A 23,747-nucleotide genomic window follows, 5' to 3' on the forward strand; every position below is an offset into this window, starting at 1 on the left:
TAGAGCTAATGCCGGCGGCCTAGGTTTCCTTTATGTTGCTGCCAAAGCATGGAATGCACTACCCACAGACATCAGAGCAGAAAACTCACTCCCTCTTTTTAGGAGAAAACTCAAGCTCACTCCTCGCACACTAATTTGCAATCAACTGCTAACCTTCTTTAGCTCTGTAAATATGTTCAAAATGTTTGCACCTGTTCTGCAACTATGTATTAACATGTTATTGTGTAACTAAGCCATGTATGTAACAAGCGCCACGATGCCCCAGGGTTGCTGTGCGCTTTACAAATCCGAATAAATAAATATGCAAATCAGGCTTGGTCCCACCCCAAAATGGGCAGTCCAGCCCGAACTGCTAGGTCACATCCCTTCTGCACGAGACCACAAGCATCCCCAAACATGTTTCGGCCTTGTTGGGCCTCATCAGTGAGGAGTAGCTTTGGTCTCTAGGCCCAGCAGGCACGGGACCCACGTCTGGGCATACCCGTCCCACTCTGGGTGACAAAGCAAAAACAAGCTACTCCTCACTGATGAGGCCCAGCAAGGCCGAAACATGTTTGGGGATGCTTGTGGTCTCGTGCAGAAGGCATGTGACTTAGCAGTTCGGGCTGGACTGCCCCTTTTGGGGTGGGACCAAGCCTGATTTGCATATGGTCTTTCCCCTTCTGTAATGGCTTGGCAGGCGAAGAACGATGGTCTGGAGGTTGCCCAGAGCAATGTCAGTGGTTAAGATTAATTCTAAACCTTCCACCCATCACCAAAAATCCTCCAAGTGTTAGTCTAGGGAAAAACAAAAAGTGTACCCCATTGTACTGCATTGTAAAATGCATTGTACAATGATAAAAAGTTACCAAAGTGATTACAAGTTAACAAAAATAGTAACAAAGTAACAAGACTAAGGGTTACAATGTTTCCCAGTACAGACATCCAGAACCCATGTCAGTTTCCCCATGACGACTGAGCAAAAGCCAGTGTAGTGAAGCTTAAGGCTTCACTGCACTGCAAAATGAGCAGGTCAAAATCAAAAATAAAAGCAAAAAGTGTGGCAAGGTGCTGTAAAGAGAAATCTGTCCTGACAGGCATTGTGCAGGGTTTGTCTACATTGATTTTTAGTCTAGACAGGCAACCATATCTGGAAATATGCACCAACATCCCTGTGAGCGACGTGCCTACGTTGGTGAGGTAGCCCAAGATCTCATTGGCAAAGAGGGACAGTTTAAACCCGACCGCATGCACTGGATGGCTTCCTTCATGTGGTTTGCCCTAATGGACACGGCCAACAGCTCCATGGTGAGTGCATATAGTAATGGTCAAAAGGAGCACCCGTGTTTTGTCCCTTTAGCTTAAGAGCCTGAGAGCGCCCCGTTGACTTGCTCCCTTGCCATGGGTCCCGAATGCAAGGCCTCCACCCACCTTACAAACTTGAGGCCAAATCCCATTTTCTTCAGGACCTGCATCATAAATGTCCACTCTGTGTCCGGTCAAAGGTTTGAATCGAATGCCATAGGGTCGAGTCAATAGGACCTAAAACAAAAGGGTCGAATTTAAAAAAAAAAAAAAAAAATTTGGGGGGTTTCCATATAGGAAAAAAGTGGTTTTTACCACCAAAAAAGGAGTTTGGGGGCAACCCCCACAAAAAAATTAAATAAATCGACCCTTTTGTATTCAGTCCTTTTATTCAGTCCTTTTGATTCGACCCTTTCGTCATTCGATACTTTTCATTCGAACCTTTGACCTATAACCTGGCCACGCCACTCCATGCCACCCGGTCAAAGGCCTTCTTCGAATCAATAACAATCGGGCGTACTTCAGCATTGGACGCCTGACTGCGATACATCAGCTTGATTGTCTTCCTAATATTGTGGGATCCCTGTCCCCCTTGAATGAAGCCCACCTGGTCCCCGTGGACAAGGGATGGAAGTAGGCCCTTCAGCCTAGCGCCCAAAATCTTAGCCAGGATCTTCATGTCGTTTTTCAGCAGGAAAATTGGGCGATAGGGTGAGTAACGATTAGGGTCGCTCCCTTCTTTGTGGATGGCCACTATGATTGCTTCCATCATTGTTTGGCAGAGCGCCTCCCGTTAGTGTTGCAATAAAGACTCTCGCCAGATAGGCGGCAAGGGTGGATCTAGAAGTGTTATTTATGAATTTTAAGTTCTTGTTGGTGTAAGATTTAAATCCAAGTGAAAGGCACCTAGTAAATATTAAAGCATAACGTTATCTCTTGAACAGGTTTTAGATTACAGCAAACAATTGTTTCAGTGTTTGTTCAGTCAAAGCTACGGGTTACTTCTGTGTGACCTGAGTTGCCCTATATTTATGTATAACGCAGCAACAAAACAATATGCAGATAACTAAAAGGCAGCAATGCCACCGAAAGAATCTTGGGGTAACAGTTGCACAGAATTGATTTGGATAACGCCAACCCAACCAGACGTACTACCTTTTTAGAATGCTCATTTTTGTGGTGCGATGTATGATTCGATAAGGCAAGGGGGGAGGGGGTGTTCAGAGGGTGTCTTATGGTGTTAATAGAGTGATAAGTACTATGAAAGAGGTCTATGGATGTTTAACATGTAGGAAGGAAGCAATGAATGTTAGATGTTTGAGGGGGAATATCAGGTTTCTGGGGGAAAAGTTGTAGGTTCCATTAGCTGCTCTAGGGTGGTTTAATATCTGAGAAGCTTGCACAGAGGGACTCTATGGGGGTGCATTGCAAATTATGAGTACAACTCAACATTAAACTTTAAAAACAAGTGTTTTCTAGGGTTGAGATTATTTGCTTAATGTTTTCACTGGTTACCATCCATTCTATAATGTGAGCAGCGAAAATAAGATGCATTTTGGTTTGGCATCTTTGTTAAAGATGTTGTACACGGTATAGTGGCGTTTTCGTCATCATTTGGGCAGCTGCATATCTGAAGGGAAGATTGTGGGTTAAATGAAGTCCAGGGGCGTATAGGTACATGGGGCAAAGCTGTCGGGGAGGGAGTTGGGGCCATACATTTGCCTCGCCAGATAAATAACAAAGGAAGAGTGTAGGAAGAACTGGTGTTTGCTGGAGTTGAGCAGAGAGGGGGGTGCATGGGTTGCCAGCAATAATGTATGGTCGCACTATGCAAGACTGTCATTTTTGCACTTTTTTGGATTGAGAGGTTCTGCGGCTATTCATCTGCATTCAGACTGTCCTAATTGTATAACTGTTGAGGAAGAACCTCAGCCGGATGTTTTAGAATGCTTGACATTAATTGCATTTCTGTTGCCTTCAGGTCCTGGGAAGAAACTGCTCTCCTCTGCTGGAAAGTTGGAGACAATGGTTTCGGAAAGTTCAGGAAGACAAAGTGCTGATGAGCAAAGCTACCAGCGCTCGCCTCAGCGTACAACCTTGGTTCGGTCTTCAGTCAGCGCTGGGAGTCTCCTCTCCAAGGGGTATGTGTGTTTAACAGGCCGTGTGTTTAATTGGTGCTCTGAGTCTGCGCATACCAGTAACAGTCTCGTGTGTTAGTGTGAATCCTGACATCCGTCCATTCCCGAAGAGGCTTTTGCACATTATTAGGAAGATTTTTCTTTTTGCAAATGTCCCAACTGCTTACTCTCGACCCCCAGCACGACCACTTTTTCCATAAAGTTTTAGTGCGAGTGGGATTTCTTTTGACTTCACTCCCCTGCTGTATACCTTTTTTTTTGGGTGGGGGGTTGAGTGGGGGGGAGGGGAGACGACGACTGGTACTTGGGCTTGGATACCACTTAGTTCTGGCCTCTGTTTTCCCATGGCAGCATTCCCACTCTGTGAAGTGCTGCCAAGGGTCCCTTAGGGCCACACTTTCTCCATTATGTGAGGTGCCTTGTGTTGCCCATGTGCTTAACACTGCAAGGGAAGACATCCCATTTGTATGTCCTGTTCATTTTTCCATTGTAACACTAGCCATCTTACATGGAGTGCTATGGGCACACGTTGTGCCCTTTATCAGTACTAACATTTGTTGTCATTTTTTATATGTACGTTCTGCAGACTCCTGACAGTAGATAACAATTTTCTAATGCGCCGTCCCATGTTGCCTTTTATACCATGATAATACATTTTGGAATACATATACGCAAATGGCTACTCTTGCATTAGGTCTTGTTCAGGGTGTAATGTCCTTTGTTGGCTGTTAGGACCGAATTCTCTTTTTGGGCCTTCAGCTGTTTCTTTTTAGAGACCTCCCTAAAGCTTTGGCGTTTCCATCATATATATTTTGGCTTTCTGACCTATTTTCGTGGACAGAGGGACTTCTACTGAGGTCTCCCGTGCCTTTGCTACTGTTTCTGAAGCCTGCAGTCAAGGGCGCATGTGTTTGGCTCCTGGAGCGAGAGAGGAAGCTGGCTATACCTGGCGTCCAACAACCCGCCAGGGTGAACCTGCAGTCAATGGTGCAGGTGTTTGGCGCCTGGAGAGGAGAGGAAGAGGAAGCCGGCCCTGCAGTGGCACTTGGCCACACCCCCAACACTATACCTGGTGTCTAACCACCCACCAGGGTGAAGCCTGCATTCAAGGGTGCAGGTGTTTGGCGCCTCCAAGGTGTTTGGCGTCTGCAGGGGTGAACGTTACTAATAACACTTTGTGTGACCTTCGTGGACATTTATCTCCCCTAATGTTGGTTATTGATTTCTGCTACAAATACCACCTCAAGCGTTACTTCCTGCAATCCCCCATGATCCTGGCCCTGACCGCAGAACTCTCCTTAAAGATTTTTAAGTAAGTCCAACCTCAGCAGCCAAGTAGTATCCATCGGGCATTGACACAGACACTGCACATTTATCCTCTGTCCCTAGCTCTGGGTGTTACGTTTGATGGTACGCCCAACTATGGTCAAAAGGAAGGCGACTGCATCGGTCTCACCGGGGGAGGGGGAAAAGAAGCTGTTCAAGCAATTCAAACCGATCAACGATGTGAATCTTCTGGTAACTGAAATACATAGCCTTCTGGAGGACATTGACGAACTGCCACTTGAAGATTTAGGAAAACTAAAAGGCAAACCACTGTCTGTGTGGCAAACTGTTTTCCGGAGGCTATTGAGCAGCTTGAGCCCTCACAGCCTGCTAACCAGGTTGTGGGCAAACCCCTGTGGGGGGGTGCACAAAGCCGGGGGAGGGACAGGTCAGTTCCAGACTTGTTGGAGGCTTAACATGTGCAACCCCAGTAGACCAATACAGGCCCCTCAGGCAGAACGATGGGGTGCAGCACTTGGTGGGAAACAAATATGTAATACCGGTCACAAACCTGGAGGTGCGACCCCGAGGTGGAGCAATTGAATGCCACCCTTTACCGAGGGCAAACTGTCCTACACAGCCTGTTGACACTAGGTGTGGGCTTTCTGGCAAGGCGGCAGCAGGAGGAAGAGTATGTGGAGATGATATCTCAAGGCTGGCCACAGATAAGGGGAGCTTGCTGGAGGCTAATACTTATCTTAGAAACAGCCCTGTGGCTGGTGCTACATGCAAAGCTATTGAGGCTCCTGCAGTTGGGCTTGTGGGAGGCTGGGGTCCTCTCTAATGAGCCTTAGTGGCATGCTGGCTCCTCATGCACAAACTGAGTGTGCCGACGAGCCTGATGTGGGTTACCCCTGGTATTGCCCATAGCAATCGATGTGTCCATTTAGATGCCTACAATATCTCGGGTGGATGTGACCAGGGCAAGGAAAAAATAACTAATTGCTGCAAATACTACAACATTGAGGAATGCGGACAAGGAGTTCCTTGAAACCACCAGGGATGCCGGATTCACCCCTAATTTGATTGCCATACAGACCCCTCTGGATGCCTCCTGAAACAGTAACTTGTGCATTTGTGGTCCCAAAACTTTGAGAGCTATCACAGTGCAGCTTGACAAATTTAAGGAAGCAACCTCCTCCTACTTAAGGTGGAGGTGATCACGCTCACCCGTATTGTAAACTCTTCTAAAACCTTGGCTTATCCATGTGTGACACAATATACCCAAACAGATGGAAAATCATCCACCATGCAACCTTCCAGAGCACCTGGCAACCCGAGCAATTCTAGATACCACACGACACGTGATGAATCCAATGCCCGAGGGGGCCTTCGGCCCAAGGGAATTATCATCCTTACCTGTGACTGGCAAATTGATTGGGTCATACTGAAACCAAAACATAGGGCTGGCTAGACATGACCAAAGTACTCTCATCGACCTGGGATAGCTAGAGAGCAACATCAACTTGGAAAGTCCAGTACCCTGACTGAAACCATCGATGGGTTTTCCCGTGCAAATCCACTGGTGAGTCCCTGGAGAAGTGCACTTAGTTCTGTGGGTATTGAATCTAACCCGTCTCCATCACAGCATTTGTGGTCTCCAAAGACTGGGCGTTCACAGGGCCTAACTAACATTGTCTATATGGTGAATGTACCAAGGCTAACGGCTGGAACCTATGATAGTAAAGAAGCCCTTGTGAATAAGGCCGTCCACTGGCTCTGAGATGTGAGGGGCTGTCCATCTATTATCCAGAATGACATGCAGGGATGTGAAACAATGCTGATGCCGAGAGACTCCGTAGATTCCATACAACTGACTCGGGCCATCCATTAGCCAATCTATTGAACTACGTGCCTACCCCCCTGCTGGCTCAAATATTGTTCTCTGGTTGTACCCTCCATCCAGTAGTATCCCGGTCGCAAACCAATTCCATCCAGGAGTTGTAGTACCTGTGCACGACACAGGATATGACCGAAGAATAGACAATGGGTTGGAAGAAGTAGATTGATCAGTCTTGGCACAACTGGGCTGCATCACCTCCCGCCACCCCGCCCCCCCCCCCCCCCCCCGTGACTATTGACTTGATGCCAGTAACAATTGGGGATCCATCCACAAAGCCACACACTACTCTCCTGGAATGTGGGAGGGATACCCAGGCACCTGGAAGGCCCTGATTGGAAGAATTTTGTGCAGGGGTTTGTATGCAGAAAACCTGGGATTTGACCACTGTGCTATTCCAGCGTTTTGCTTCCTTTGTGAAACCAGCCGTGGCCCCAGAACACAAAAACCACACCATCTAGTGACGGGGCAATGGGCCACTTGACTCACTTACGTCCCTTTGGGTCTCATAAACACAGGGGCCCTGGCTGGACTCAGTCCTGGCTCCTTTGGCGCCAGGCAAGTATAGAGATGTGAGCAGGAACACTTTTTCAGTGCTGGAGTGCTTTTATTTTACAAGAACTTTCTAGGTGCTGGAAGCCTTTATTCCAGAGAACATCCCCGTGTGCTGACTCATCTGGCGTGGCTCCCTAGGCCTGGTCTTCAGGTGCGGACTCATCGGGTGTGGCAGGACGTGGCAGCAGGCAGGCCAGAACTACTGGGCATGGCCTGGAACAAGACTATATAAACCCACCGATCCCTCAAGCAAACGCTTCGCGTTACTTTGCACCTCCCGTGCAATGTGACGCTCACCGCCGCCTGAACCAACTACTTACCGCGTGATCCTGCAACAACAGCACCCTTACCTGGACCTTGGCTTGCATCTCACAGCAAAGCTCCATCTTCCTGGCAGATCTCGAATCGACACTGCAGCACCTGCGCGCTCTGTCCCACGAAGCCGAAGTCCTGAAACGAGAAAAGGAGACAAGAAAAGGTTAGATCTCCCGAAAACACCCAACCCAGAGTCCCGCCGCGTTTAAAACCCAACGCGCACCCTAAGGCACCATTAAAGGCTACTTACCAGCTGTCGGACCATCTCAGCCCGCTACTCCGTACCGGCGGCTCCGCTTCTACCGCAGCTACCGCTGGCACTGCTACATCACCTGAAAGGGGAGAGAGCAGAGAAAAGAGACATTACCTACAAAGGACAGAGAACAAACTTTACAAATACAATTGCAACAGTCGGAAGACAAGCAGGCAAGTGGAAACAAGTGAAACGCCCACAAGAGAAGTGGACTAGTCGCAGCTGGCCTGGACTTCCAGGACAAGGGACCCGTGAAGGAACTCTGTTCCCTGCAACAAGCGCCCCTGCCAGAAGCAGCAGGACGGAGAGCTCATCATTCAGCAGGTGAGCCTCAAGAGTAGTGCAACACCAGGGAAGCCACATCCAGGGAGAAGAGGTCTCGAGAAGGGGTCAGGGACCAGAGGCTGCATACTCATACAACCCCCCTTATATTCATGCAGGAACCGCACTGCTCATCACCGCAGGTCCCCACACAGACGCAGAGGGAAGAACAGACGAGAGGAGTTTCATCCCTGGGAGGGCTGCGACCGTGCCCCAATGCCTCCGCAGGGTCCAGGTGAGCGTAACAGCGGGGGAGACGAGAGGGGGCCTGGTAACCCTGGTGGGCCCCTCTGTGGGCCTCAATTTTGAGGAAAGATCTACTGATTCAGACGACTTACAGTGCCTGTTATCAGTCAAAGGGGTGGGCAGACTGGTGATCATGTTCAACATCTGCAGTAGACCTTATGGTAGTACCCCTATGGAGAGCTTAAAAAAATTGTGTCAAACTATTATTGATTATGAATCACGAGAGGGCACAAGTCCTCTAATGCTGGCCATGGGGGACTTGTATTATGCAAATGGAACCAATTGACAAACTGGTGGTTTTGTGGGATGAGTTTGATGCTGTGCTGGGCACTCCCCCTGTGGTGTGCAAGAAACCTACCAGAGTTCGACGAGCCATTGAAGCAGCTCATTTGATATATAGTGTCAACCTAAGAGCCTGGCCGGTTTTGCAAGAATAGCCTGCTAACCTTATCTTTTGAGGGCCCAATGGGTAGTTCCAGGATTGAATATATTATTGCCAGTTCTGTGGAATGGGGGCCAATTGTTAGTTTAAGCATCCTCAATCGTGCCAGTTACCGCTTTGTCACTAAACCTGCTAAGAAAGTCTGCCAAGAAGCTTTAAAGTCTAAGGGCCGGTGTGACGCAGATTGTAAGACTGCGGAGGTGAGCCTGTTGAACTATTTGAACTTGGCGAACCCAGTAGACCAGCATCATCTACAATCCTTGAGGGCAAATTATAAAGCAATAACAGAGCAAGAAGTCTGCATACACTCAGGACCTCTAGGATGATTTAAACTTGGCTTGCAGATCAGGTGACACTGTTTTGTTCTGGAGGCTAATCCATGGGAAGGGATGGGAACCATATGCAAATTCATCGGAACCACTAAGGTGCCAGATTACTTCCAACTCCTGGCATAAACATGTTAAGGTCTTGTATCGCAGCAACCCGTCTGTAATGGGGAAGGGTGAATCCATACTAGGCCCTCCTATTGGGGTCAAAGATGCTGTGCCAATAACGCCTAAGGAGGTGGAAAAGGCCATCTTGGCTCTGGGTGCAGGGAAGGCCCCAGGGCCTGATAAATTGCCAATAGATATTTTCCAGGATGAGGTGTCTGTTTGGGCTCCTGCCGTATGTCGCGTCTTCAATTCCGTGGTTGATGTAGGCAGAGTTCCGTCATCTTGGTGTGATGCGGAAATATAGGCACGTGCCTGGGAATTTTAGGCCTATTTCACTCATCAACACTGCAGGAAACATCTATGCAAAGGTGCTTCTGGGTCGACTACAGGCACAGGCAGACGAAGAGGAGGCAATAAGCCATTTATAGGCAGACTTTCGCCAAGGCGTTGGTACGATAGACCAGGGCTTTAGTTTGGGTCTGATCTTGTCAAAATATATCGCGTTCAATAGGGTTCGAATATATGCAATTTTTGTAGATGATCGCGCAGCGTTCACTTGTGTCCCACGCGAGCTGTTGTGGGAGTCTTTATCTAAGATGGACGTACCAGCTCACCTACTAAATAACTTTTGTGCCCTGTATGCCAGCAATACAGCGTCATTGAGATGGGGCTTGGGGGCGGGGGGGGGTAAACTAAGTGAGCCATTACCATTTGAGATGGGCATATGGCAGGGCTGCATGCTGGCCCCCTTGCTTTTCAGCATGTATATTCACGAGATTATAAGGGAACTCGTGAACCATTACCTTGATCCTCCTAGGTTTGGTGATGAAGGGCTACCAGCATTGTTCTTTGCGGATGCTGCAGTTATCCTGTCAACCTCACATATGGGCCTTAAGTGCTAATTTCGACATATTCACCAAGAAATGTAAAAGCTTAAAACTGGTGATAAATGCTGAAAAACCAAGACAATGGTATTCAGGCACATGTACAATTTTATTTAGGTATTCGGTTCTCCGAAAACCTACTTTGGACGAGTCACCAACACAAGGCAACAGCAACAATCCAAAAGTACTGTGGGGGAATCCGGAGGTTCTTTAATGGTTATGGCAGGAGAGCAGTCTCTCCTGCATTGGAACTCTACAGATATCGGGCCCTGCCTGCGGCCACACACAGAGCTGAGCTCTGGGACCATCAAAAGGTGCCCTCCCTCAGTGTTGGCGAGAATGACTTCCTACGGTTGCTATTAATGCAGCCAAAGGGGGCTCCAATTGCTAGTATTTGATGGGAGTGCTACCTGCCCCCAATTGCTGGAGTCCTATCCACGAGACTTGCTCTATGGGGTCAGGATACGGTATAATAATGACTTAACTCCTTATCGTTTGGCGCTAACCAATTTTCTGACCTTAAATGGGGGCCCACTCGCTACCGTGGTTTAGGCTTATATGTGCAGCGCCCACCAGACTTGGTTTGCCTCTACTCTGGGAGAGCCCACACAGTATAACCTTGAGTTCCAAGCTGAGCTTTAAGATAGCTTCCCGCAAAGCTATAATCGATCGAATGAAGCGGGATTGCATGGCATTGAGCATGGGACGCCTTTACATGACCTATGAATTATTGCATGGATTTGAGGAATACCTCGACAATGTAAGGCCTGGGTACGCATGCTCCTCATATGTGCAGCTCCGTACCAACAAATTGACAGTAGCATCCTATACTGTAAAATGGAAGTCCACTAATAGCCCTGTCTGTGTAGCTTGTGGTGCCACAGATGAATCTGTCATGCATTTCTTGTTTTTTTTGTGCCATATATGATCTCGGATTACATTTGTTGCCATTTTTTAAACTTAGGAACGTGAGGTCAGTGCAATCTGCCAATGAACTCTGCACAAATGCCAAGGACCCGGCTACTGTATTTCCTGTTTCAAAGTTTTTACACCGGGCTTGGCTAAGAAGATCCAATATCTAGTGAGGCTCTATACTCCTCCTTTTGGTGCCGTTTAACTATGTCTGTCTCTCATATCTTATGAAACTGTATGTTGCGACCTGCCAATTTTTAGAATTTGTTCTGAAAAAGCGATTTATAGATTTTTAAAGAAGTGGTGATCAGTTTTAATGTGGTGCTGTACTAAGCATTTTTAGATGTGGTATTGTGGTTTTAAATGTGAATTGCTCTTTTTGTATTGTGATGCTTTTATGGCTCTTAACTGCCGAATAAAGTTGTGTTTATCATATTTGCTCACATGGTAGTACATATGGCTTCTGGCACTTGGGTGCTTTTTTAACCATCCCATTTTGAGCCTGAGGTGATCTCATCACCCTACATTCGTTTAAGGGAGTTGGCTGATGGCAGCTGTAATTTCGTTTGACTTCATCAGGGGTTAAAGCTGATTTTCCACATCATTGTAATTCCTGCTCTCGACTATTGTGGTTTTTTCCACCATACAAAGACGACCCAAAAACATAAGTCAGGCTTGGGTTTTGCACACAAGAGCTCACGTTCGAGCTAGCTCTGCGCTCTACATTTTGGATTAGATTGGTTTAGACCAAGTCCCTGGGCATTGGCTGGCCATTGCACATACTGTTGGGCCATGATCCTGAGTATTTGCTGTTCCTGAGGCCGGTCTGATTGGCTGGCTGCTAAAACCCTAGTTTTAAACTCTTGTGTGATTGGTGGGCTGCACTACAGATGGGCTAGGCCAGCCCTTATTTGTATGGGATATCCAGGGGAGACCCTATTCCTACAAGAAGTTCTGCTGGATATGTAAATGAAGGCTGCAGGTTATGTAACTAAAGGGAACGTTTTGGCACTGAAAAGCTGCTTCTGAATGTCACGACCATGTCTGCCCTACTGGCTTGTTTGTGTCCCTGTATGATTTCCGTTTGTTGGATGTTCTTACTGGGCGGTGCTCTTGCTCCACCTGGTCCTTGTGTGCTGAAACCATCTGTAAGCCATTTTTACAGCCTTGGTCATCCAGAAGGGTGTTGGGACCCCAGCACCCTGCCTCCATTTACTTGGCCTTTCCTTGCTCACCGCCACCATTGTCTTGTCTTTGTGGGACAATGTTCTGCTGTGTACTGCCCTCTCTAGTCCATTGAGCTGTAGGGATCTGCTTTCCTGCGTTTCCCAGCCCCGCACAACTCACAAACTCTTGAGCACATGTCAAGGGCATCACACATCCATAACTTGTTTCAAATGTTATCAACAACACATTGTACTGATAAGGTAACTAAAGTGTCCATTATGGATATTTCCTGATTCTTTTCATGACTTTTTTTGGTCCAAGCCATAATAATACTATACACTAATCTAATCATGTTGTCTTTCCCATTTTTGTTGTGACCCATTTCTGTCTGTTTCATTATGCCTTTCTCCCCCTTGTAATTTCCTGCTTACCTTTTCCTAGTTTCCTTTTCACCCCACAGACCAAGGTCTGGTTTACACCCTGGGTTGGGGGTCACAGTTTGCTCATACGGACAAGGTTTCAGCAATACAAGAGCACTGCTGTGGTTATCTGTGCAGTATAAAAGCCAATTAACTTCTAGGGGACATACTCCTCAGTGCTTTCACTTTTGGCAGGTGAGTCCCACTCTTGGGAAGACTGATTATTTTTCTTTTCCATTGTCTGAGCCATCTCTAGCGCAGGATTCAACTCGCTGGGTGTTCCGATCCTGTAAACCTCATCTGTAAGTGAATAGCTTTTCTCATTGTGTTTTTTTTTTTTTTGAAACCACAACTGGAAGTACTTTCCTCTGGGCCATGGGTTGGTGGATTATTTGAGATACTTACCCTAATGGGTGTCAGTTGTCTGTGATTGTTGGGTTCTGCAGGTCCCCTTGTACCATGTTTTGCCATATACTTCAGAGGGCCAAATTCCTGCTGTGCTGCATCACTTCCTGGAGCTGTTGGGGTCTCAAAACAGCCAATGGAGCTCTTCTTGAGGTTGGTCTCTGACATCCCCGGGAGCTGGTTGCTACCACCTCCACACCTATGGGATTGAACTGGTACTTGCCTTTTATTTCCCCATAACTATAGCTGGGCCTGTTGACTGTGTCCAATGATTTCCTAAGCTCTTCCTAAAGTGACCGTTGGAAGTACTTACCTGCCTCTGCACGTTTTTCCAGTACCACCCTGGGTTCCTGAACTGGGGTCTTCCAGCCCTTTTAAGATGAGTAGCAATACCTTTGAGATGGATGGGGATGCAGATTTTAATCAAACATCAATAATTCAGTCGACACAAAGAGCTTGGCAGAAAGTTTGTCTGTTTTAATGTAAATAAGTAAAACAGGGAGTACAACGAACATCAGCAATCGCTCGATTCTCAACTCATTTATGAAAAAACATCTTTTTTATAGACCAAATTTGTCATTACTGACGTGTAGACCTGCGTCATTACCAACGTCATCCTACATGGCAAGTATCTAAAACCTATCTGAACTACTAAGTACATGGCGTAATATCTGTGTGGAGTAACAGAGAATTGATTGGATAGTCAACAGGTGGGACAACTAAGCCCTTCCTTCAAAATGGCCACTATGAACGTCACTAGATGTATGACGTCCCATTGGCTACACAACTATAGGACCCCCAACTACGTGGTTCTCTACAATTGGCTGGCTACTAACCCCCGTCAATAACTTTCCACCTAAATGAGCAGCATGCAGACGGAACAACCAGGTGGAGGTGAACTTGTCTCGATACCAGCTTCCCACCAATTATAAAGGACACTCCATCACCTCAACGTTTCAGTGTCAATTAGTGTCTGAAGTTGGCCTTCAGTTTGTACTTTTCTCTGGGATTTTTTAAGGAGTATGGGTACTGTCTGGCTACCATGCGTAGGTGTGATCCTCTCATGCGTCCAACTTTCATCCATCACGTGACTGGACACCATGAATTGAGCCTCTCTTGTGTATTTAACTGTATTTTCCAATAGTCCTCTTATGTCTTTGTTTATACTTCACCTTCTTGAACAGGAGCTTCTGTTCTTTCACGTTAATTGTATCTAATTTCAGCCAATTTTAGTTCTGATAAGACCTTGGCTCTTTGGCTCATCCAACTCCTTAGCTGAAATATATTCTGTTTAATTCAATTGCTTTTTGTAACTGCGACACTGAATTCGAGGCCTTGCTCGTTGTTCAAGACTGCAATATACATAGTGGAACCTTCATTCATTATTCAACCCATATGTATCTGAGGTATATATGTCTATGTTGGCGCTTTCCGCGATCTGTTTACTATTAGCATTTGGCTAGTTTCATGATTGCTTTGCTGCTTTCGTTTCATTGCATCTGTACACGTTCAAACAAAGTTTCTTCATCAGGTTTGTAGCATAAGTTTCTTCAACTTAATCCCAAAATGTCACTTATCCTTAGTACTACTTCATTATTCATAAATCGTCTGCCTCTCAGGTCTGATTATCTTCTATCCATGGAATGGATTCAGTTTCGTATGATGTCACCATTCATCCTGGTCATTTAGTTTCTTTGTTTCATCAGGAATCTCATTCAAATGACCATCAAAGTGTCTTGGATGTAGGTATGGTTTCCTTAATGGATACTTTACTTCCCATATTCTCTTAGGTATAGGCATTCTTATGGGTACTGCACAAAGTCGTTGCTCTTCTTGTCTTCTGATTGGTGTAGCATATGCCACATACTTTGGTTCATACTTCTCAGGTAATGTAGGCGGGGTAGGTGGTGTAGGGGTACTTGGCTCCTCCTCTACAGTCCATTGAGTTTTAGAACAAATATTGGAATTTTAGCTTGTGCTAGTTATGTTATCTTGCATTTGTATAGCACCTCCTGCCATAGTGTAAGGCATTGAAGCACTTTTGCCCGTCAGGGAGTGATTTTATATTTATTTTCAAGTCTTGTATTGCGTTCCTGCCTGTGAGAAGGCCTGATTACAATGTAGATCATTTTAGAATTACTGTATCTAATGTTCCCTAACAATGTAATGTACTGGTGGTGTTAGTATACATGTATCCTAACATTTGGTGGCCCCTTGCTGTGCTGTGTGTTCTTGTGCTGTGCCCCCCCCCCTTCCTCCCTCTAGGTACTGCATTTTTATTTAGTTAGGTATGCATTTGTATTCATTCTAATCCTATGTACCAGCAATTTAAGAATAATTTTGCTGTTCAGTTTTTGGCTTTTGAGTTCCTGTGGATGATTACTATTGCTGGGTGTTTTAATGTCAATGATTACCCTTTTATTCCCCCTCTTTGTGCCCATCACAAGGCAGTGGAGCTACATTTTTTTTTTTTTTTAAATTCAAGATTTATTGATTTTGTACAAGTTCAACAGTCACTTACATCCAAAATCTCCTGTAAATAAGTAAAGGGAGCATATAAGGCAAGTACCATCTTCACATATCATGTGGAGTAGTTCCTGAACATTAAACATTATAATGAATAAGATCAACAAAACCCAGTTTCACCCCTCCTCCCCCACTCTCTTTATCATCTCCAAATACGTGATTGAGAAATACCGTTAAACAATGAGACAACACCAGAAAGCTTCTAATATAAATGTGATATCCGACCAGGACACATAGCATGATCCAAGGGTCCGCCACAGCAAAAATCTTCGTTTGTTATCGTTATGGACACGAATCGCAACAATATACTGCACACATTGTCTTTACAAGGCATGTTTGGCTCTGAACTCGGACCAGGCACCTTCGACAACAGTAAGATCTCCGCGTAAAGCGGCGGTTAGGTAGTCCATCCTATAGAGAGTCTGGGCAACCGCAAGCCATTCAGTTTTAGTAGGGAGCTTGGCCCTCTTCCACACCATAGTGAGGCAGGCTCGTGCAGCCATCAACAGACCTTGTACCATCCTAGGTGCTTTTACAACTTTGTCCCCTGTTTCGGTCAGACCAAACAAGATAAACATTGGCTGCTGCACCCTTTCTTCATCGTCCAGATCCCTGATCCAGCTAAGAACCTCTGACCAGTAGGTCTGGACCATGGTACACCCCCACCACATATGCCAGTAACCCGCCCGCTTCCCACAGCCCCTCCAACAATATGGGCTAACCCCCTGATACATTTTGGCAAGCCTGATCGGGTCGTACTGCCATCTATACAAAAGTTTTATGGCATGCAGTTTGTACTGGCAGGATATTGAGGATTTCGCAGTGCGTCTGCAGATGTTTAGCCACAGCTTTTCGGAGATTTGTCTGCCCATATCTGCTTCCCATCTGCCCTTAAGCACCAATGAGGGGGAGATATCAGTCTCAATCAGGGCCGAATACATGGCGCTTATCAGACCACTGGAGCCCGTACATCGATCAAGGATCATTTCAAATGGGGTAAGATCCCTCTGCAGCTGGTCCTTCCAGATTGACCTTGTCATTACCCCTTTGAGCCTCAGATACAGGAAGACTGAAAGCGTGCCTATGCCAAGCGCCTCTTGGAGCTCCTGTACGGTCACAAAGGTCCCGTCGCGCCATAATTGGCCCGCTCTTTCCAGCCCCGCTTGGTACCACGTTTCATAGCTTCCTGGTTCTGGGATTGCGTCTCGGATCCCTGGTGACCAAAGGTGACCCAGGGGAGCTGGCCACGTCGTGACTCCCATCATTTTCCTGCCTGGTTTCCAAATTGCCCATAACGTACCCAAGATGGGGTGGGATCTGACTTTTTCACGCAACTGGGGTCTGGGGACCCATAACCATTCGGGAACAATAAAGGGACGAAGGTGATAATTATCCAGCGCTATCCACTGGGGTTCCGAACGTTGCCTAAAGTGTGGGACAAGAACTCTAAGTTGCGCCGCCCTGTAATACGTTTCCATGTCCGGGAGGCCCACTCCCGCGTTGTCTTTGCGGAGCTGGAGTAAGGGTCTTGGAATTCTAGGTCTCTGGCCCTGCCACAGGAAGGACAAAAACATTTTTCGCACATCGATGAAGAATTCCGGGGGCATCCTAATGGGGAGCATCTGGAACAAATATAATATCTTAGGGAGAAAGACCATCTTTATGGCATTTAAACGGCCCATCCAGGAGATTGTGAGCTTGGACCACCGTTGGCTATCTTTCTGTAAAGCATGTGACAGTGGTGGGAAGTTAGCTTCATATAAGGAGTCAAGGTCGCGGGTGACATTAATGCCCAAGTAGCGAAGGGTAGTAAGGCTGACTTGGACTCCTAGCGGGGCAAAGCGTACGATTTCGGAATCCCTACTCTTGTCAATCGGGAGGAGGACTGACTTCCTTGTGTTGATCTTTAGGCCAGCCAGTGCACCGTATTCCTCAATTATATCAAGCGCAGCTGGGATCGAGTCTAAGGGGTCGGTCAGGTGAAGCAAAATATCATCCGCGTATAGCCCTAGTTTGTACTCCCTGTCTCCCACCGTGATGCCCTTAACTCTACCGTCACTTCTTAGTTTCTGCGCCAGTGGTTCAAGGGACATCACAAACAATATTGCTGACAATGGGCAACCCTGTCTCGTACCTCTTTCAAGGGGAAACCAGCGTGAATATCCTCCATTCACCGCCACCGATGTCGTGGGGGAGGTGTACAATGCTTTAATGGCGCGGCAGAGTTTCGGTCCCAACCCATATGATACCAACACTCTTTCTAAAAAGTCCCAAGACACTCTATCAAAAGCCTTCTCAGCATCCAACGATAAGAGAGATGGGTCCCCCTTCATTCCCTGTGCCTCGTGTAGTAAGTGGAGTGTTTTCCGCATGGTGTCTGCCCCCTGCCTGCCAAGAACAAAGCCAACTTGGTCAGAGTGTACCAATCTAGGAAGATATGTTTCGAGTCGAGCCGCAATGACTCTAGCATACACCTTAGCGTCGATATTAAGAAGCGAGATGGGTCGATAAGAACTACAGTATTTGGGGTCTCGACCTTCCTTAGGGATTACAGCCAGGAGGGCTTGAGAGAAGGATGGGGGGGCCTGACCCGTATTGAAAATATGGTTGAACAAGGATGCTAGGAAGGGGGCAAGGAGGGTAGAAAATGCTTTATAGAAACCCGGTGTAAATCCATCATCCCCTGGGGCTCTCCCTATTTTTAGCCTCTTAATGGCACTCTCCACTTCTTCCTCAGTGACCGGAGTATCTAGGGATTCGGCCTCTGCACCTGTGAGGGTGGGAAGACGCGCTCCCTCAAGATATTCGTCTACGCTTCCTACAGAGGGAGGGGGGTCACACATATATAGATCTTCGTAGAAGTAGGCAAATGCCTCCTGTATGTCCTTCGGGGACGTGACCGTCGTATCTATTAGAGTGCCGTCAGTCCTCTCAATTCGATCGACCCATCTCTCCGCTCTCTGCGCACGGAGGCGAGCTGCTAACAGAGCATCTGCTTTGTCCCCCTTCTCGTAATATTTTTGCTTAAGGCACTGTAAGGTCTGGGCTGTTTTGCCAGCGATAAGAATCCTCAATTCTTCTCTGAGTTGTTTAGCTTCAGTTAAATACCTTGGTCTGTCAGACGGGGTGGTCTGCGCCAAGTTCTGAGCCACAGCAAGCTTCTCCCTAATGCCCCTTTCTATCAGGGCACGCTCCCTTTTCCTTCAGGCCCCTTCCCTTATAAGGATTCCCCTCCAGGTAGCCTTGGCTGCTTCCCACACAGCTACCTTCCCTACTTCCCCTGTATCATTAGTGGGAAAGAATTGGCCGATCTCATTTTCAAAGGTCTCCTTAAAGACCGGGTCAGCCCAGAGGGATTCGTTACACCTCCATTTGGTGTTGCGGGGTGACAGCTCATCCCAAGATATATCAATTGCAACCATGTCATGGTCTGACCATGCGGAGGGGTATATAGTGGCAGCTTGGAGTACACGTAGAAGATAGTTGGAGAGAAAGATATAGTCGATGCGTGTGAGTGTGTCGTGGGGGAGGGAGTGAAAGGTAAAACCTCTGTCCAACGGGTGTAGATGTCGCCAGCTATCTACAAGGCCATAAAGATGAAGGGTAGACTTGATTTCAGCCTCAGTTCGAGTGTTGGGCGGGTCTAATGCGTCGGCCCTAGTCTGCCTGTCAATAGAGCTGTCCATCCATGTGTTAAAGTCCCCGCCCAGGACCGTGTGACCCTTAGCCATGTTAAAGACCTTTTCAGAGATTTTGTGAAGAAAACGATTCTGCCCTTGATTGGGTGCGTAAAGCGTGGCCAGAGTGATTGTTATGCCCCCTATATTACCCACAACCATGATCGCCCTACCCTCAGTGTCCGTCCATATGTCAAGAATTGTCATTCGGAGGGATTTGCGAACCAGAATTCCCACCCCTGCCTTTTTCAATATACCCGAGCTCCAGTAGGCGAGGCCAATCTCCCGTGACGGGATGGCTCTCTCCTCACCCCTCCGGTATCTTGTTTCTTGAAGGAACAAGATGTCTACGTTCGATCTTCTGAATTCCCTGGCCACCATTGATCGTTTTGTGGGAGAGTTCAAGCCTTTGAAGTTGAGTGTGCAAATGCGTAATGTGTCCCTACGGGGTGCGAGTGCCATCGTAGGTGTAATTAGTGATCGTGGGCGGCCATTCCATCTGTGCCACGGCACATGTCCTGCCGGCCATCGTTATGCATGGGTCGTCATTCTAAGAGTAGATCCCAAAAGATCCCACGGAGGCCGACGACCAAATCGTCCAGTGCCTACCATAGACCTCAGTGTGGCCAAGGTGCGTCTGCATATCTTTTGGATCAAGATTGTTGCAAAGTGTGTGTTCCTCAACCTCCCCCTCCCCCACCCACCACCCCCTCCCCAACACATTTGGCGCCCGATTCGCCCAGGTTAACATCACCCAGCCGAACTCGGACCACCAGTGGAGACCGCAGAACAGGCGGTCCTACCATAATAAAGTCAGATATATCAGTGAGCCCCCAACTTTTGTGTGCACCTAACAATAACATTAATCCAATAACAGAGTCATCAACCATCCCCCAGGAGCTGGCACAGTGAGTATTACGCCATATCACATACCGAGCGTCTGAGACGCACAGAGCTAAAGATACCTCACACTTGGAGAAAAGTGACCTTACACATCTATGGAAGTCTCATAGCAGGAGGTTGATTCTTATGCATGAGTTCGTGACCCCCCTCGGCAGAGTAATTTGCCCAGTTTACTTTTTACCCAAGGGCATGCCAAAGCGCTTCAGGCACCTTGTCAGTGTTCCATGTCCTGGGAGGTGTTCATCTTTCTGAATTTCCTGGAACCTGGGATCTTCCTCCGCCGTGAAGCCTTGATTTTCCACTCACCACCAGATGTTCCTTGATCCTCGTGAGAGGGGGCACCTTCCGGCGAGCCTATCAGGTCCGAAGCACAATCAGCAATGTCCTTCTCCGTGACAAGTCTCAATGTCGAGCCTTCCCATTCGAAGGTGAGGGAGAATGGGTACCCCCATCGGTACCTGACGCCCTTGTCTTTCAACATTTTCGTGATCGGAGAGCACTTTTTTCTCATTGCTAGTGTGAGAGATGACAAGTCCTGGTAGAGAGAAATGGCGGAGTTCTCCAAGGACAATTGTGGGGCGGTTCTGGCCTTTTCCAAGATTCGTGCTCTGTCCGCGTAGTTGTGGAATCGAGCCAGGACCGATCTCGGGGCCCCCGGTCTACCTCCAGCCCTATGGATTCGGTCAATTTTAGGTGCGTCAACTGAGTCATCGTTGTAGAGGAGCTTCAGGATAGTGTGTAACGATTGCTTCAGGTCTAGTTCGGTTTCACCCTCTTTCTCAGGAAGGCCAAAGACTCGAATATTGTTACGACGCTCCCTATTTTCGAGGTCGTCGACCTTAAGGCGCAATTCGTCTTCTCTGTTCGATATGTCTGCAATGCGGTGATCCATCTGTGCTTCCAGTACGTTCAGAGATGTTTGGTTGTGCTCAACCTGCTCGAGCCTGTCGTCCATTTTGTCCATCCTCTGCGTGATCTTATCTATCCTGTTACCAATATCTGCTCGCATACCCCTCAGTTCGGCAAGCAAATCAGCTACATCCGCCTTGGTCGCGGCAGCCTCGGATCCTGCTATCGACATTGTAGGAGTCGAGGAGGGCCCTGGGGATCTGGCAATTGGTGAAAACGTGTATTTCGCCAACTTGGTTTTAGGGTCCATGAAGGGCGGCACCCAAAAGCGGGGTGAAAAATGTCCTGGCGGTCTCCTATCGATGTAACGTTAGCACCCGCGGTCGCGGGACAGCGCGAAGGGCCAGCTCTTGATACGGACACTATGCCACCAGGGCCTCTCGTTTTGTTTCCGCAGCACCGGAGAGGGGCCCCCTGGAGGGTAGGTAGGGGGGAGGATGAGCCGAGGGCAGGCCGGCAAAGATCAGCAGTGGACAGCTGCCCCGCGATGCAGGGGGGGGACGAAGGATCCGCTTACCGTGCCGTGGCGGGGGTGTCAGCGAGCCCCAAGAGGGGGCTCCCAGCCGCACTGAGCAGTAGTGCACAGCAGGTTCCTCACGGAGCTCCAAGAAAAGCGCGGGGTCAGTCACAGAAGGCGACTCTTCCCGCGTATACGCGGGCCTGGACTGGAAGTTCCGCAGGACGCACGCCGCGCCGAAGGCCTCAGATCGCCGGTGTTGATTTCACCACGATGCCGCCTCCGATTTTCTCCGGGTTTTCTCTCATCCGGGGGGGACACCTTCCCACGTCTCTCGCTCAAAAACCAACTCTGGGGGGGGTCTCGAAGTGGGGGCTCACTGCCACTTTTCGGACCCTGTGTTGAGCGCTCACACGGAGAGGCGACTCATCCGTGCGCCCCCTAGTGGCCAATGTGGAGCTACATTTTAGCATACCAGTGGGTTGTCTCCTTAATGGACATGTGTTGGTTTTATGCATGCATGGTGTATTAGTTTACACACCCATAGGTCTCAGAGTTCTGAAATAACAGAAGACATTATTATCCCCAGAGTGGTACTCAATGTATTGACCTTTGAAGGATGAAAGGCTGAGTTGGCCCTTCCGGGATTCAAACCTGCCACTGCAGGCTGTGCACAGATATCAGAGCAAGCGCTTAGCTCACTGCTATCTGACCAGAATAGTTTGTTGCCAACATACAAATTATTTTTCAGTAAATGTCCTTGCTTATTATTGCAGTGTCATTGTTACAACCCTGTCATCTTCCGAAACTTTGCCCAGATGACAAATTGAATTAATGAGCAAAATAATTTAACCATGTTTGTGTCCTGGAGAAAATGGTCATATTCTGTTCTTTTGTACAGCTAGTAGGAGCATAATGGACAAATAAGTGGCATGCATACTCAACTTTCCTTTATTAAATAATTAGCATGCACTGCTTTTTGTACAAATGAAGTTTGTGTTTAATACCACCATGAATTATACTTAAAATTGGAAATATTAATTTTAGTGTCCCCTAGATTTATTATTGCATAGTGTTCTAGTGGAAAAAAAGTCAACGTTTTATACTCTGCCCATCTGGCACATGGATAACGGACAGATAAGGGAAATGCATGTCGCATTTTTCATGATTAATTTTCCCCATAGTTAAATCCAATTAAGGTCCTGTTAATAAGGTTAAATGAACACGCCATTTAATTATTACAAATACTTAGTTAACACCACCACACCCCTCTATGAAGTGGTCATCAAATGCTCAAAGTTTTTACCAATGCCACTAAGTCTTGGGCAAAAGAGGTTCCTAATCCTTCATTAAGGTATTATGTTTATTCCTACCCACTTTTTCACCAATGTAAAAGGCCTCGGGAGCTTTAAAATGCTCCATTTACCATTAAATGTAAACATTATTCTTAGGCGATAACCTCCAAAGCCCCAGTGAAGTGTTCGTTAAAGCATACCATGTAATGACTGGTATTACTAAATCAATATTTATTTAATCGTATTTCTCCATTGAGTTAATTACATGTATCATATTTCATAAAATTCACAAAGAACAAGCCCAAAATAAAAAAAACAGCTCTAAAATATTCAAACAAGCTATATATGAAACCATGATCATTACAATTAATTATATAAAACATAGCTCCCATGCATGTCCACGCTTTCTCAAAACAGAGAAACACATCAACATAAAATGTACCAAATCTTCATTGACTCCTATTTTGCAGGCACGCTTTGTGCTTCGTCCTGCAGGAGTGGGTACATTTAAACGTTCCATTAGCATCCACCTTGTGCATTCTGGGGAATCTTAATTCACAGATGTCTCCTTGCCATCTTATATGTGTACGTAAGTCTGCATATAAAGTTAAAGAGAACAGCCTATGTGTATTTTCGACACTTGCCTCTCTCCCCACCGGACAAGCTCTTGCTTTAAGAGCTATTTTGAGTTGACTTAATGTGCCAAATTTAGTTATATCCCACCCCTTGTCCAAATGTATAGTGCCTTACAACCCCCGTACCACAAGTATTTTTCTTTACCAGGGGAGGCTACAATCGCACTTAAACTGAAATTCTCTTTATGATTATCAGAAAATACCAAATGTGCTTTTAAAAAATAAGTACAAAATGTTAACATCCCCAATTCAGCCCATTAAGCGCTACCAGGTATATCTGCAGGGAGACCTGATATTTGGCACATTAATATATTTTGAAACCCCTCCAGAACATGACAGTTTGAACCACCTGAGATTTTGCTGCCATATAAATCATGTAACAGACCTATATACCTCCAGGCAAT

At 47.0% G+C, this 23,747-nt stretch overlaps 1 protein-coding gene across 1 annotated transcript in view; it reads left to right on the forward strand.

Annotated features, from left to right (window-relative positions):
- The window catches only part of MCM3AP (minichromosome maintenance complex component 3 associated protein), a 1,669,219-nt gene that overhangs the window by 239,131 nt on the left and 1,406,341 nt on the right, over window positions 1–23,747 (forward strand). The window contains exon 5 of the mRNA XM_069616041.1: window positions 3,266–3,425. Within this exon, the coding sequence (XP_069472142.1) occupies window positions 3,266–3,425 (160 nt within the window). The remainder of the gene's footprint in view (window positions 1–3,265; window positions 3,426–23,747) is intronic.

The sequence above is a fragment of the Ambystoma mexicanum genome, chromosome 9 (genome assembly GCF_040938575.1).
Source record: "Ambystoma mexicanum isolate Mex_15411 chromosome 9, UKY_AmexF1_1, whole genome shotgun sequence".
NCBI lineage: Eukaryota > Metazoa > Chordata > Amphibia > Caudata > Ambystomatidae > Ambystoma > Ambystoma mexicanum.